We start from the raw sequence: 16428 nt of genomic DNA on the forward strand, positions 1-16428 counted from the left end.
CTGAAAAAGTCGATTGATGTTAAATTAGCTTTGAAACTTAAATAATTTTCAGTCTTTACAGAAAAGTCACTACGCCTAACTCAAAAAATTATGGCTGACCTACATATTTAATCAGAGGCGGTAGAAGCTTACAAGGGTTTGTATGCTATGCTGGTGAAAGAGCAGTGTCGGTTTCTGAAATAGGCACTACTGGTTGGAGGAGGAGACTTATCAATTGAAAGAGATCCATGAGTAAGAATATTATATCATGGGATATTTTGTAAATTGAAGCTGGGGATGACGGTGAGAAGCTGTGAATTGTTAAACATGTAATGCCGACTGTATCAAGTTTCGTAGGGAACAGTAAGCAGTCGGTTGGAATCAGCCTTTTGATAAGTACCTAACTAACATGGTGAACTAAAAATGAATAGGTCGTGTAAAGGTGAATTTTGAGAGTTTGAAAATTGGCAAGGAAAGAGTCTGCCTCTACGAGCTGGAGCCTCTGGTGTAGTAGATCGACTAGCTTACGATCGAAGCTCTAGAATTCAGGACTATATAATTATATCTGGGCATCGTTTGCGGGGACAAAATCAGTAATATTGCCAAAAGGGGTTTTAGAAGGTTCAATTGAGTGGAAGATCATGTATGTTCCCAGTTGACTCCAATGAGATTGTGTTTTAATTTCATTACCATTACACTTAATGCTGTGCAAGTGATAAGCGTACAGCCACGGAATAGCATAAAGGCGAACAGACGACCGGGATTCGAACTCGGGGTAACGAGGCAGTCATCTCCACCACCACAACAGGAGATCATACATTGACTTTAAATATGGGAGTCACATGATCTTGCCTTATTATTCATTCATTCTCGAACTCAATAACCTTATGCACCTTGAACGTCATCTGGCTAACTTCATTGGTCCAGGCGATGGTTAAAAGCGTTTTGCCGTGGAATGGATATATTCTGTGATTCCTAGCATGCAGCTGGGATTTATTCGCTCCACGTGTGTGTGTTTGAGGTGGGGGAGAGGCAAAGCCTCTGACCCTAGTGGCCCATTGTGCTCGATTCCCTCGTCTAATGGAATATGCAGGATTTTCGTTAGTGGATGTGTTGCTACCCGCTGCAGTTGGAGCACATCAGCACCAAAAATCTGATGTCTGATGCGTTCGTAGGAGGGGCACTCACATAGAAAATGTTCCTTGGATTCTGCTTCCTCATTACAGGAAGGACACGTATCATCTTGGATAATTCCTATTGTGAACATATGCCCAACTAGTGAATTATGGCCAGTCAGAATGCCCATAATACGTCTGCAAGCCGCTTTTCGACAGGATAAACTTTACAGTATGTTTGTTTGGTTCTGACAGGAAAAGTTTGGCCAGTCTAGCAGCATTAAGGCTTCACCATCTGCCATTATGGGAAGCTTGTTCCCAGTTTTTGATAGTAGCATCAGCCAATGTTACCGACAAGCCAATTTCCGGTTCCGGTCCGAGCATCCACCGTATTGGATCTAGAAACAGAATTCAATCGGTTTCTACATTTTTGAAAGAGTTTTGAAGTGATCAAAGTACTACTCAACGCCTTCAATGCAGCTTAATAATCGCTATAGATTGCGATGCGCCTGCCCTTCAATCGCTCGTCAATTATCCAAGTTGCCGCCCTTAGAATCGCATACACTTAAACCTGAAAGACCGTGGTGTATTGTGTAAAGGAAAAGCCCACTTCTCGTTTTTATTCGAGACATAGACTCCTGCTCCAGAACCATTTTCTGTCTTTGAGTCACCGATGTAGAATACATATATCCTGACACGCATTCTTCTGGTTCGTCCCAATTATCTCTCCGTTTCAAGATAACATCATATCTTCTACCAAACAGATGTATGGGGATCTGAGAATCGGAAGGCATTGTGAAAACTAGATTTAGTTCTCCAAATGACTCTTCCAATGCTTTGTGCCCCTCCGTTATGTTCACATAGATCTAATCGGATTAGTCTATGAGCTTTTCTCATTACAGTGCTCTGAATAAACAAATCCAAGGGCTGCAAATTGAATAATGCATTCAGAGCTGCGCCGGATGTGGTGCTAATAGCACCGATGATACCCAGGCACAGAGTTCTTTGCAGTGTGGCTAGTTTACACCTTAATACACCACACTACGGATGCATAAACGAACATCGGCCTAATGCTAGCAACATATATCCACATTACTACCAGAGGCCTAAGTCCCCATATCGAGGCAAAGGTACACCTACACAGCCCATAAGCTATGACAGCTCGTTTCATCTTTATCTCTACACGTTTGTTCCAAAGAAGTTTCTTGTCTAGAATAACTCCCAGATATTTCACTTCTTCGGAGAGTTCTCCTTTTTGTAAATAATACCACTGTGGTTTTGTTTGGATTTACAGAAAGTCCATGCCTGGGACACCAACTGTCAATCGAATCAACGGGGCGTTGTGTATTTCTACATACCATTCCGAGATCACGACCAACAGCTAGCACAGCCACGTCATCCGTATAAGCTTGAACGTGTATTGGCAGATTTTGCAGTTCGCATAGTGAGTTGATCAGCATGCTCCACAGAAGTGGCGATAGCACACCTCCTTGAGGGCAGCTTTTCGTCGCTTTCAACACCCATTTCAGCACACAACAAACTCTGCGCTAGCGTAGCGTAGATCCACTTTATTAGAGTTTCGTCAACCCCTCTCTGGCGCCATCACCGAGCTCCAATGTCCACGAACACCCCCATCGCGTACTCACCGTTCAGAGTTACATCCTCTATCTTTGAAACCAAAGAATGAAGAGCAGATTCCATTGAAAACGTTTATCTTGCAAGATCCGATATTTGATTCTCTACGCCATCACTGGATGTTGTAGTAGTAGTACTAGTTGGCAGTACTCGCTTCCTTTCACTCGAAAAATCGTTTGAGGGTGCCGATTGTACTCTCTCTTATGATGCTGAAAGTGGAGTTGACATCGTTTGATTTTCTACGAGCCGACCTAAGAGTCTCCCGTTGCATAATCATAGTCGAATATTCCAAATAGACTAGATCTTTTGTTTCTGACTAAGTTGCAGGGGATTGTTTTGCGATGGGGATACAGGTCGACGAGGTTTGCCCTTGACTCAACCACTTGACAATTCTTTTTGACCACCGTTACCAGAGAACACTCTGGCGGTTTGCCTTAACGGCCGCCATATTGGGGGAGTGCAGTGTATTTTAATAGCACCACTAAACCTTCACGGATATTATCAATCATGTATTTGCAAGACCATCTTTTCCAAAACGAGTCGTCATAATCAGATCATACTGTCTCGTTGAAGTCGGCGGGTGGTGAGTTGAGGGACTCTTTGGAAAAATCTCTCAGGGTTAAGGCAAGTGTATAATTGGGGTTCGAGAACAACAGAATTATCAGGTGCGAGTTTAAAATCGCGTTGACTTCGATTATCAGTGTCTTCAGTTCTTTATAGGACAAACTGCAAAGGAATCGCTGTAAAAGTTGCTTCGCAGATTTCGCTGCTACTTCCTAGAGGCCTGCAAAATGACGTGATTCAGGAGGGGTAAAGTGGTACTCGATGCCTTTGGGGTGGCATACCTGGTAGTGAACCAGCAGAAGCATGTAAGTTTTCTGGGACTTCTTCCCCTACACTTTGTAATATAACTAAATGGATCCACAAAAGTCAATTCCTGCGTTATTGAACCGACAAGAAAATTTTATTCGGGGAGGCGATAAGTTTCAACTGGGACTGTTTGCACCACTTCATTGTTATTATTAGGAGCATTTATTTCTTGGGGAAGTACCCGTCTTTGTCGCTCTTTGCAATTTTGAGATTAACATTCGATGAGAAGAATTAAATCGGAGTGTAGGCTGTAGGCTGTACCAATTAACACAAAATTTTGTAAGAAGGTGAGAACTATGAACGCCTACCCAGCACTACCTTTTCAAATGGTTTCCAATTTCGATCTTTTCGCCTAAGGTGTTGGGGCTAGCGGTGGAAATGCCCACGTAGAAATTCCTTTGGTAGCTTGGGAGTCCAGTAGGCCACTTCCACTCTTAGACTTTCATAAAATTGAACAACCCGAATCGACGCTGAGGTTCATATGAACGGCGTGGATGCTCCAAAAATAAAGCAGGTCTCGTTCTCAGAGCCTATTCAACCGAAAACTTTGGAAAATTTCACAATATTGCATTTATATGAAACCTAGGCCCGAAAATATATCTTGTTCCGATATCTGCACAAATAAAGTTAATAATAGTGTACTACCATATTTACCCGAAAAGTTCATCTTAGAACTACAAAGTTCCTCACTTAAGGTGAACACAAAACTTTTATACCCGAAGTGGCCAGTTTCTGGTATTCCGAATTGCTATTTTCTGAGATAGTTAAAAACAAGTCGGGAAACCGGGAGCTCGGCGCTTTAGATATGAAAGGTTTTATTGATCTTTCACGTAATAATATTCGAGTCCACGATGTTTTGACCAACTGTAACTTTGTTAATAATAGTACGATGCACGAGGGTGATGCAGTTATATGGAATCTTGGCCTGAAAACATGGTCCAATCCAATATCTGCTCAAATAAACTTAATAATAGTATGCTACCAATTTTTCTAAATTGACAGGAGAATCTCCTTGAGTTCATCCTAGGAATACCAAATTTTGCAGCAGCATAGGGGACAGTTTCGTGGAAATCTTTCTGTTAGTACCAACGTTATAGCAGTTCAAACTTTTCAATTTGAGCGCGAATTCACTGCATTTTAAGCCATGGAAATAAAAAGCTGACGTCATAATTAACGAGAATAATTGACATACGAGTTACGTTTTAAACGCCCATATAGGTATGAAGAAGCTACTTTTCCTCAGTCCTTTTTAAAGTTTTAGGTGAATTAAAACCGATTTAATGTCTGTCTGTCTTTTCGTCTATTTCGCCTGATTTACCCGGAAACGGTGAGATCTTGTGATTTGTGAAACCCTCTACATATAGTAAATGCTGTCATTTTCTGTTTAGTGTAAGGAGGCGCTCGCCATACAAGGGGAAAGAGGGCTACATTTTTTTTGCATAGAACATTGTGGTGTGGAGTATCGAATGAAAGGGCTCAATTAGTACTTTTCCAAATTAGTCCTATTTTTGATATTGGATGAAACATAGAGAGGACTTAAAGTGAGCTCCAAAAACTGGAAATACATCACAAGCCGATGTCTATTTAAATAAAGTTAATATTGGCATATTACCATATTTTAGAAATTTACCCGAAACTCAGCCCCAAACTAAGTTTTACGAATGAAGGCAGCACCAGAAGTTGATTGTCCGAAAGCTCCAATCCTTAATTCGAACTTAGTTCCAACCTTTTATGAGAATAGTCCAGCCTGGTATAACTGTCCGATTTGTAGGCAACCTTTTTTCCTTAAAAGGTCGACGAGGTTTAAAGATGTATTTGGGAAAGTTGAGGAAGGAAATTATATGTCAAATACTTGCACTAATTTGTTGATTCTGCATGAAAGACATCTCGGGGATTTGTATTGCACTAAATGCCGGAGAAGAGAATACCGTTTTCATGAGACTTTATTCTATGTCGGACTCTCGACATCTGGCTGCAACATGGGAGTTCGTTTTGGCATTTTAAGAGTCTCTGCTGATAAAAAGCCGGATGGAAAAGGTATATTGCCAGTGTTTGTATGAAAAGCTTCTCGTCCAGGGTAGACAAAAAAGATACATACCTTCACAAGGCTTTGAATACCCATATTGCTTCACATACCCTACTCAGTTGAAGGTGAAACTATAGACTAAATTTTGTAATAAATATATGCCCCGTCTTATATTAGCAGAAAATTATACAAACACCATCTACGTTTAAAATTTTACTCACTCATTCTTTTGAAGATTTAAAAATGTGATTGAATCTCCAAATCCACTGAATGCATCTTCACTTATCATTGATATGTTATTTGCTCTCAGATCCAAATGACGGAGTCGATGTAGTCCCCTCAAGGCATCACTAGGAATCATATGGATGTTGTTATCTCCCAACCGCAAATATTGCAAATTTTCTGAAATGAATTTTAAACAAATGAATCCATTTTACAATCTCACAACATAATAACATAAAACACATAAAATCATTCAATCAATTGCGATAGCGCTATTATATCCCTAATAGGTATGATATTGACACGAAATGCGGTTAAAGGATTGTGTAAGGCTCGTATTCGAAACCATAAAGTTCATGGGCAGTACCATCAATTGCAGGATATGCACGCGATGTTACACGGTCCTAACAAGTGGCATTAAACTTATGGTAATTCCAGATATGGAATTAGCTGTTGATCCCTTTGAAAATATCATAAAGAGTAATCCTTGTGGATATAAACACGATAAATGCTGATATGTTATGAATGTAAATGGTCTTGATAGCTTCACTTTGTTTCTCTTGAATGCAATTCAGGATATGAGAGGGTAGGAATAAGGTCAGTTATAACCACGTAAGACCTTTTGCGGTTTGGTGGGATGTAGTGCAACATTCTGCCGTACAAAGGTTATACCCACCTCGACAACGCAAATTACCATTTCAAAAGGGTCGTTTATACAGTGAACGCTTCCTCATGTTTCCACCCTATTAAGCAGTAAAAGATAAAAAGCACGCACGTAGAGGTTGTAAGAGGGAGAGCTGTTCGACTAGTAATAACCTCTTTCTCTAGGAGGACTTCTTTTGGAATCTATTTTTAGGTATTTCGAGTATAATTTTAAGGGAAATTAATAGGCTAGCAAGATTGCTCGAATAATACTTTTTATTTTTTTTGTCTACTGAGATCTGTAGTCATTTGATACTCGAAGCTAGGTCCACCAATTTGGCCCCAGATTTTCAGATTTTGTGCCAAAATTTCCATTATAAAGATCATCATCATCAACTGCGCAACAACTGGTATCCGGTTTAGGCCTGCCTTAATAAGGAACTCCAGACATCCCGGTTTTCTGCCGAGGTCTACCAATTCGATATCCCTAAAAGCTGTCTGGCGTCCTGACCTACGCCATCGCTCCATCTTAGGCAGGGTCTGCCTCGTCTTCTTTTTCTACCATAGATATTGCTCCTAGTGGTCAAAGGGTAGTATAGGTCCCAGGGCGAAACGTGGATTGGTACCCACGATGGAGCATAAAACCTGGGAAATGCCTGCTGAACCAACACCAATAGCTCTACTACGAAACCCTATCTCCACCTCCACGTGGTGACCGCTGGGAGCTCTTTCGTAACGAAAAGCTGCAGACGGAGAAGGATGAAGGCGAGTCTCCCGCGCCTAAAAACGGGACAAACTGTACCAACTGGTCCTCAAGGTTGGAAGTTGGGTAGGGCTGACAACCCTACATGGAAAACCGATGTTACGGAGCCACGAAAGGAGCCTCGGACAGGATGGACTTTACAACGACGAACCCGGCAACGACAATGGATTAACGATTTGCGCATTTTCTCATGGAACGCTCCCTGTACAGAGATAAAGATGATGAGTAGCTAGCCGATATCCTGTCCCAATATAGGGCTGAATTCTATGAGCGATACCATGACCGTCCGGTTGTGGATAAAATTCGGCTCAATAGGTTACGGCGGGTCACTTAATCCGTATGGATGAGGATGATCCCGTCCGGAGAGTCTATAGGGGCAATATCTATGGTAGAAAAAGAAAACGAGGCAGACCCTGTCTGGAGCGATGGCGTAGGTCAGGACACCAGACAGCTTTTAGGGATACCGAATTGGTGGACCTCGGTGCAAAACCAGGATGTCTGGAGTTCCTTATTAAGGCAGGCCTAGACCGGATACCGGTAGTTGCGCCGTTGATGATGATGATGATATTGCCCTTATAGACTTTTCGGGCTGGATCATCCTCATCCATACGGATTAACCTATTGAGCGGGATTTTATCCACAACCGGACGGTCATGGTATCGATCATAGATTTCGTCATTGTGTAGGCCACGGAATCGCCCATCCTCATGTAGGGGCCAAAAATTCTTCGGGGGATTCTTCTCTCGAACGCGGCTAAGAGTTCGCAATTTTTCTTGCTAAGAACCCAAGTCTTCGAGAAATACATGAGGACTGGCAAGATCATTGTCTTGTACAGTAAGAGCTTTGACCCTATGGTGAGACGTTTCGAGCGGAACAGTTTATAAAGATCACATAGAGAAAAAAGATTCCACATTACAATACTGTACTGCATGGAGTTCTCTAATTTTGGGGAAAATTCTTTCGTGTCATATTTTCGTAGCGTGGGGTTTGTTCAAGAGATGCTTTTTAGCATCTAGTGTGCTATTCATCTTCATGAAGATCCTGTGAATTTATTCGTGAGCCATTCCCTCTAAGGCTAGATTATTATATCATCCGCCATTACATATAGATGGTATGGTTTAGAAGGTGTGTAATACCTTCTGAAAACTATTACATAACATTCCAGAGGCAGGAGCAGAATTACATATGTTGACTGAACCCCGTATAAAGGCTCTAACTGGATAAGGGACTACAGGTAAAATCCTACCTGTTAGTATGTTCTCGTAAACCTTTAATGAAGCAAGCGGAAGAAACGGAAACTAGTGACGTGAGCGGAACCGGCTCGAAGCCACTTTATGGAATGAGGACTGTATTGAAGGGGCTCCGGGAATCAGTGAAGGCATAAAATCCGAAACAGAAGGATGCTTTGCGGGAAGAGATGAGTACATTATGGCTGCTGCACAACCAAATGCGGTAATTTTCAGAAGAATCGATCACTGTTACTTTATGTCACTATACATATAATATACATGTTACTATACATATAAGACTACACTATGTTAAGCAAAACAAGGTTGCCCAAACGTCTTCCTTTCTCCTGGCAGCAAGGCTGAAAAAGCTACAAGACCACCTTTAAATCTTTCTATTGTGAGAACGATGGGTTCGATTTAACCAAATGTGCAGTGTAGAATATGTTAAGGGAAGTAGGATCATTTACGATGAAGGATGCACAAGACCGAGACCCTCTGTTTTTAGAGGCAACAATGCTGAGACAATTCTGTTGCCAGAACCTAGTCCGGTTACTTCACAATATCAGGCTAATGGGAAAAGGAGAAACGCGATAGTTAGCTTTTTTACCTACCCTACCCAGAATCAAGTGGTTTTAAATCTTTATAGATTGTGATGCGATTGCTCAACCTAGTAAATGGGAAAGGAGCAAATATGGCGGATGGTAGACGAAGTTTTACAGTCAGATAGCCGTTGTTTAGCATTAGATTTGATTTGATTGTAATACAAAGACTGGATTCTAGGAAAACGTGTTTGGTAAGGTTCAATGGACTTCTTGGCAATAAAGTGTGGCTTTTTAGGCAACTAATGTATTCTTTTCTCGGACAGCTAAGTGGTTAGAGTGCAAGGCACAATTATATACGCGAAGCGACCCGTCTTGTCAACTAACAGTACGTCAGGCTTGTTATGTAGAATGCGGCGAACAGTCAGAACTATCAAGTACTGCTTCCGGTTCACATGCGTAAACCGGGCATGTTCCGGTCAGGTGCTCAAAGGTGGCGGTGAGGAAGATGGGGCGGCAACCCTATCAGTCAAACCAAAACCAAGTGGCCGAGGAGAACCTCCATAGTGGTGGCACCGGGAGACGGTGCACTCACTTTGGCCGTGATGCAGTAGGCGAATGCTTCAAAGGCCTAATCAAGGCGATCAAACCCGAGTCTGCACGGGGACTCATCTGAAGTGGCAAATTGGTCATGAAACCTCACCAGGGGTATACTGGTACCATGGGAAGCAAGATAGCCCCTGGACTCTCATACTTCGGGTGAACTCCCGTTGTATGTGAGTACAGCTCGGTTATTTGCGGTTGGCCCCCTAGTGGGAGCTTCATGGTTGGTTATGCTCAAGCCAGAAGAGACCTTCGGGCCTCGGCGTGGTGTTGCGTTTCAACACGGATGCCATACATGGATTGCTCAGCGGGGCTCTGATTGTGGTCACAAAATCGATCCGTGTCTTAAGAAGACCGTGGGATTAAGTCGTATAGACAGATGACGTAAAACCCTCAAGGACTCACTGTTCCCGTGATCAGCCCATGCTTGTATGTAAGGTTTTGATGGATAACCTTACATACAGCATCATGCCTGGTGATGTATTGCACCGGTGTCAAAATAGTACAGTCAGAAATGAGATGGTCAAACGTCTCTAACGCCGAACCACACATTCTGCACTGGTCGTTCTCCAGCCGTTCTTTCATGATGAGCTTTTTATAAGCTCGGATGGCGACCACGCCATCTTGAATGGCACACATGAACCTCTTCGTCTCAGTAAAGAGCTCCCCAGCACACAGCCATCTGTTCGACAAATGGCTACCAACACAATTCACGTGTTTACTGCTGCCTTCGACTTCCATTCAGAGGATTGAAACATCGATCCTTCAAGTTAAGTGGAGTCAGTCCACAGTCTGCCTTACAGGCAGCCGCATGCAATAAGCGTGCAGCAAGTCGACTTGGCGATGGTGTTGTGCCGCCATGTCCACCACGCCCCTACCTCGGATGTCACGAGGGACGTTCATCCGCTCCACGGCACACTTTAGATGATGCATTCGGAATTCGCAGACGAACCAACCAACAATATCAAACCGCACTGGTCAAACAGGATGAATAAGGATAGGAGAATACAACTTTGAGGCCGTTGACAATTTCTCCTTTCTAGGGTCGAAAATCACAACCGATAACAGCTACGATGATGAAATCCGCGCACGGTTGTTGTCAGCCAACAGAGCCCATTTCAGCTTACAAAAACTGTTACGCTCGAAACGTCTCACCATATGGTCAAAGCTCTTACTGTACAAGACAATGATCTTGCCAGTCCTCATGTATTTCTCGGAAACTTGGGTTCTTAGCAAGAAAAATTGCGAACTCTTGGCCGCGTTCCAGGGAAGAATCCTCCGAAGAATTTTTGGCCCCCTACATGAGGATGGACGATTCCGTAGCCTACACAATGACGAAATCTATGAGCGATTTGGAATTTGGACATAGTTGTTCGTATCCGCCGCCGGATGTTTTCCAGATTGGTCTTCGTCCAGGGCAATATTCCGAAGGCATAAACCAGTGAAGAGATAGTGAATACATTTAATGGGCTTATTTTATTCTTTTATTCTTCCCCGAAAGATGCGATTTCAGCACCAGCTTTACGTGTAACAAGAATTCGGGCAACAGAGCATCCTTCAAATCACCAACTCGAGCATGGGTTCCTTGCAGAATTCCTAGGTACTTGTAGAAGTCTGTCTCGGTCATAGCTTCGATGTGGATGTCACCAATGTTATGTCCGGCATGCAACTCGTGATGACCTTTGCGGAGGGCTTGGATTCGACCCTTGCCTAATCCAAACTCCATCCGAATATCACGGTTGAACATGTCTATTATTCGCAATAGACTTCTAAGATGGTCGTCAGTACCAGCATATAGCTTGATGTCATCTAAGTACATCAAGTGGGTCAGTTCGCACTTAGCACGTAGGCGTATTTAATTGCAAAACCGTGCCCTCTAGCATCATTCAGTAGCCATAAAAGGGGGTTCAGTGTCATACAAAACCAAAGAGGACTCAACGAATCCCCCTGGAAGCTGCCTCTCCGTATACGGATGGGCCCTGAGGTATTAGCAGCCTCAGATGTACGCACTGATAAGGTGGTATGCCACCCTTCCATAACTGTCGCCAAAAACTTTATTAGTTTCAGAACAATGCGATACAAATGTAGGACATCGATTAGATAGGTTTGCGGAAAGCTGTCAGAAGCCTTGGCATAATCGATATAGCAACTAAGAGGTTTCGTTGGCCTTTGGTTGCTTGTCCTAAAACTACCGAGTCGATAATGAGTTGCTCCTGCTTATTATTATCAAGGATTTCTTTGGCTATAGAAACTTAACTGAAAGCTCTGAATCGTATTCTTTCACAGTGCTATAAAGAGACGGGTTCTACATCCTAGACAACCACGATAAAATTGTTCACTGGTGGGAACGAGAACAGCAAAAACTCGCGAAATCAACCAGACAACATGTGAATTGCGCTTACGCAAGCAATAAGGATAAAGACTGGTTACCTCACAGCGTGAATATAAGAGGCACATAAAAAGTTCGAAGAGAGACTCCTCCATACTGTGAGGGACTGGAAGGTGAAAGTGAGACATTAAGGCTATAAACAGTCCTTAATTAGGATGTGTCCGACAAGCTGGATTCTATTAGAAAACCGGGTGAAACTTTTATGAATTCTAGGGTTGAGTTAGTGAAGTTTCTCTTGGAAGCACACCTTCCGGGGTAACATGTGACAGAATGGGGGATGCGAAAGTGAGTGACTTCTAACGAATATTTTTCTGCTATGGTTAGGTTTGGGCTGCGTGCCTATCTCTCGGTAGGTTAAGTTAGTCTTCCTGGGAAAAGTGACTATTCAAATTCGAAGAACTTTAAATAGATCAGCTTAACATCATTCTTGCTGAAATGTTTAGAGAGACTGGTTGAACGCTAATAGCTCACCCACTAAAACCAACATGGAAAATCCTGTGAATATGCTTTTCATTTTTTGGTATAGATAGATAGGATAGATGACTCAACTCTAAAGGGCGAGTACGCGATGGGAGTGTTCTTGGACATTGAAAGGGCCGTTTACTGGGCTTCTTTCCAAAAACTTTGTACTGCCGTTACAGAGCATGGCGTCAATAAAATTTAAATTAAGTGGATCTATGCTATGCTAACATAGAGATTGTTGAGTGCGAAAGTGGATGTTGCTCACTACCTGATAGCGAAAGTCTGCCTCAAGGAGTTGTCACATCGCCGCTTTTGTTGAGTATGTTGATCGACTCACTACTAAGCGAACTACGAAAACTGGTAATACATGCCCAAGCTTACGTGGATGGCGTGGCTGTGCTAGTTGTTGGTCGAGATCTCGGAACGGTGTGTAGAAATACACAACGTGTTGCTTTGACTAACAGGTATGAACTTTCAGTAAAGCAGAATTAAATCTTTCTGATATTATTTACAAAAAGTAGGAGGGAGGGGCACAACCATTCAATGCTCCGAAGCAGTGAAATATCTGGGAGTTATTCTAGATAAGAAGCTCTTTTGGAACAAACATGTAGAGATAAGGATGAAACCAGCCTGCACAGTTTATGGTTTGTACAGGCGGATCTTTGCTTCGATATGGGGACTGAGGCCTTAGGTAGTAATGTGGATATATGTTGCTATTGTTAAGCCGATGTTCTTTTTTGCATCCCTAGTCTAATGGGTTCAGGTAAAACGGAAGAGTTTTTACTTTAATCTGGACTAACTGAACTGCATGTCTAGACATTACCGAGCTTCACAATTAACTCTAAATGCATTAGGCAATTTGCAGCCCTTGGATTCATTTTTTCCGAGTACTGTAGTGAGAGCAAATCTTGGATTAATACGTTTAAATTTATGGGGAAAAACCGACATGAATAGTACAAACCATTGGAGGAGTTACTGGGAGAACTGCTGCTTTCAGGCTGAAATAGCAGCAACCTGGGTGATTGGCGAGCGACTGAAGGACATACGCATCGTAATGTGCAGCGATAGTCAAGATGCACTCAGAACTTGGAGTAGTCCTTTTCATCTTCATCAACGGCGCAACAACGGGTTTCCGGTCTAGGCCTGCCTTAATAAGGAACTCCAGACATCCCGGTTTTGCGCCGAGGTCCACCAATTCGATATCCCAAAAAGCTGTCTGGCGTTCTGGCCTACGCCATCGCTCCATCCTAGGCAGGGTCTGCCTCGTCTTCTTTTTCTACCATAGATATTGCACTTATAGACTTTCCGGGTAGGATCATTCTCATCCATACGGATTAAGTGACCCGCCCACCGTAACCTATTGAGCCCGGATTTTATCCACAACCGGACGGTCATGGTATCGCTCATAGATTTCGTCATTGTGTAGGCTACGGAATCGTCCATCCTTATGTAGGGAGCCAAAAATTCTTCGGAGGATTCTTCTCTCGAACGCGGCCAAGAGTTCGCAATTCTTCTCGCTAAGAACCGAAGTCTCCGAGGAATACATGAGGACTGGCAAGATCATAGTCTTGTACAGTAAGAGCTTTGACCCTATGGTGAGACGTTTCGAGCGGAACAGTTTTTGTAAGCTGAAATAGGCTCTGTTGGCTGACAACAACCATGCGCGGATTTCATCATCGTAGCTATTATCGGTTGTGATTTTCGACCCTAGATAGGAGAAATTGTCAACGGTCATTTAAAATTGTTGTTAAAATTTAATATGGTAGAACTACTGCGGCTATGTGTTGCAAGAGGAAATGAGACCTGAGATGCCTTAGCAAAAGAGAGTTCATTTTCTCCCTTGTCGGGATCGAAGCCAGCAATTGTCAGGCTAATGCTCTTGGCAAGGCGGTGTATCGTAAGCGCTTTGTTCACGAAAGCATCCACAAGTGCAAGGAAGAGGACTTAGGGAGGTGGCAACATATACTAAATGAGTGATAATTTTATTGGAAAAACATGTTAAAGGGCAGATGGATTGCGAAGCTCATCGGTGACTTAGATGGCAGGTCGGAAAACTTGGTGTCACTGATTATTTCTTTGCCCAACATCTGCGCAAGATTGGGATGACACGATTCCCTGTGTTTTTGAAATACGGTGGCGGACGATGTCGGCCACACCTTTTTTTCTAGTGGAAGTTATAATAGGATTCGTCAGCAACTTTATGCAGATACAAGGCAGCATTCTGCGGGCAAGATTGTCAGACAGATGCTGAGGAACCGCGTTGTGCTTTACATTTGCGTTCTCATCTTCGCGAAGATCGGCAGAGGGTTGTTTGAATTAATAATTCCCTTTTCCTTCCTTCCAAAGTATTGTATCAAATGGCTTCAGGCTGTTTCTTTGATAGCGGGGAGGGTTTATTTGGTAGTCGAACGGCTTAGCACTGCGGGAGTTCAAAATTCAGTGCGTAGACATATTTATCTACCTTATTTAAAGAAATATAGAATGCAGAAGAAATATAGAAAAAAATGCGAATATATACGACCACGTATAGGAAAAATGGAAAAATAAAACAGAAGAAAGTAAGTTGAACAAGAAGAAGAAGAAAGTATCTAAGCAAAAAATGAATCTCTAAGGTTGGAAATTAGAACCAGTTATTCTAATTTCAAAGCGCACATGTGAATAAATTTGTTTTAATTTCCAAGCTTTTCTAATTTCTGCGAGTTTTAATTTCCGAGCGCCTACTGTAGAAAAACTTAGTCAATCTAGACAATGACGAGTCAGAGAGCATTGACGGCTCGCAGAGGCTCGCCTTCCATATACAAATTATATAAGGATTTGATCAATTGCTTGACAGAAGAAAGGCATTCTATCTAAGATGAGAGAATTTGTTCATCAAAATTGGTTTCCAAGAGAGAAAGATCCTTACAAAAGTGGATAGAACGATAGACACGTGGATCTTTAGGCAGATACTTTTTATTAAGGCTTGAACATAGAAAATTCATGAATAGATTTCAATCATTTCAATGCGAATATATACGACCTAGATTTATCTAGATTTATCCTTAGAAGATTTCAAATTCAAGAGGTTTCCATTCTAAAATAAAGCAGATTCCAGCAGTTTGCTATGAACAATGTTTCCGTAACAATTGAATTTCGATTACAATTTGGATTTTCAACAAAAGACGAAGAACTATGGTGTGTCGGTCATTCTATTTCACTTCATCATCTTCAATTACGCTAGAATCATTCGTGAAAAATGACTGTATGACATTTGCAAATTTTTAGGTAGGTCCGACGAATGAAAAGATAAATCCAATCATTTCCATACGACGCTTTCATGCAGAAGTCCTATAATATATTGTTGTGTGAAGGCGGTTTTTCTTTGCATTGTCATATTGAATATAAATTCAAATAGAAAAAGAAGTTCATAAATATCATAAATATTTAATAAAGGTTAATGAAATGGTAAAGTAAATTCAGAAAGAAAATGTGGATTAATTGCTTCAAAAAATTTTTCGCCCCAATGGTATTCATTTCTGGAAAAAAGATATAAATTTTGATGAACGACTGTTGCAGCGAATCAAACGGTACTAAAGGATTCTGTCTCAGGGGGTTTGTAATGCATGTATTCGCTTCTTTCTCTGTTAAGGAATAGTTTAGTGACGGTAATTATTCTGTGGGCGTCAGATTAATTTGCAACTCCATTCGTGGTAAGTCTTCTTATTTTCAACGTTTCCTTTGCCAATGAGAGAGGGATGTCCTCGAGAATAAATAAAGGCCTAAATGTACACAGATAAGGACAATGAATGAAGCAGCAACTTTGCCCGTGGATTATTGAGATTTTGGGTAAAACACTATTGAAATCGGTTCCTTGCCTGTCAGGGCATATTATGATATTTTTCATCTAGGGTTTGCACTGCCTAAAATTATCACCACTACCTCCTTCCTGTTCCTGACGACGTAAAATGTGCTATA

General features: G+C 42.0%; 1 protein-coding gene across 2 annotated transcripts in view; it reads right to left on the bottom strand.

Moving 5' to 3' along the window:
* Nucleotides 1-16428, bottom strand: part of LOC119661350 (slit homolog 1 protein) — a 399183-nt gene that overhangs the window by 7120 nt on the left and 375635 nt on the right. For both annotated transcript variants that reach the window (XM_038070654.1, XM_038070655.1), the window contains exon 7: nt 5847-6027. In XM_038070654.1, the coding sequence (XP_037926582.1) occupies nt 5847-6027 (181 nt within the window). The remainder of the gene's footprint in view (nt 1-5846; nt 6028-16428) is intronic.

The sequence above is a fragment of the Hermetia illucens genome, chromosome 1, assembly GCF_905115235.1.
Source record: "Hermetia illucens chromosome 1, iHerIll2.2.curated.20191125, whole genome shotgun sequence".
Taxonomy (NCBI): domain Eukaryota; kingdom Metazoa; phylum Arthropoda; class Insecta; order Diptera; family Stratiomyidae; genus Hermetia; species Hermetia illucens.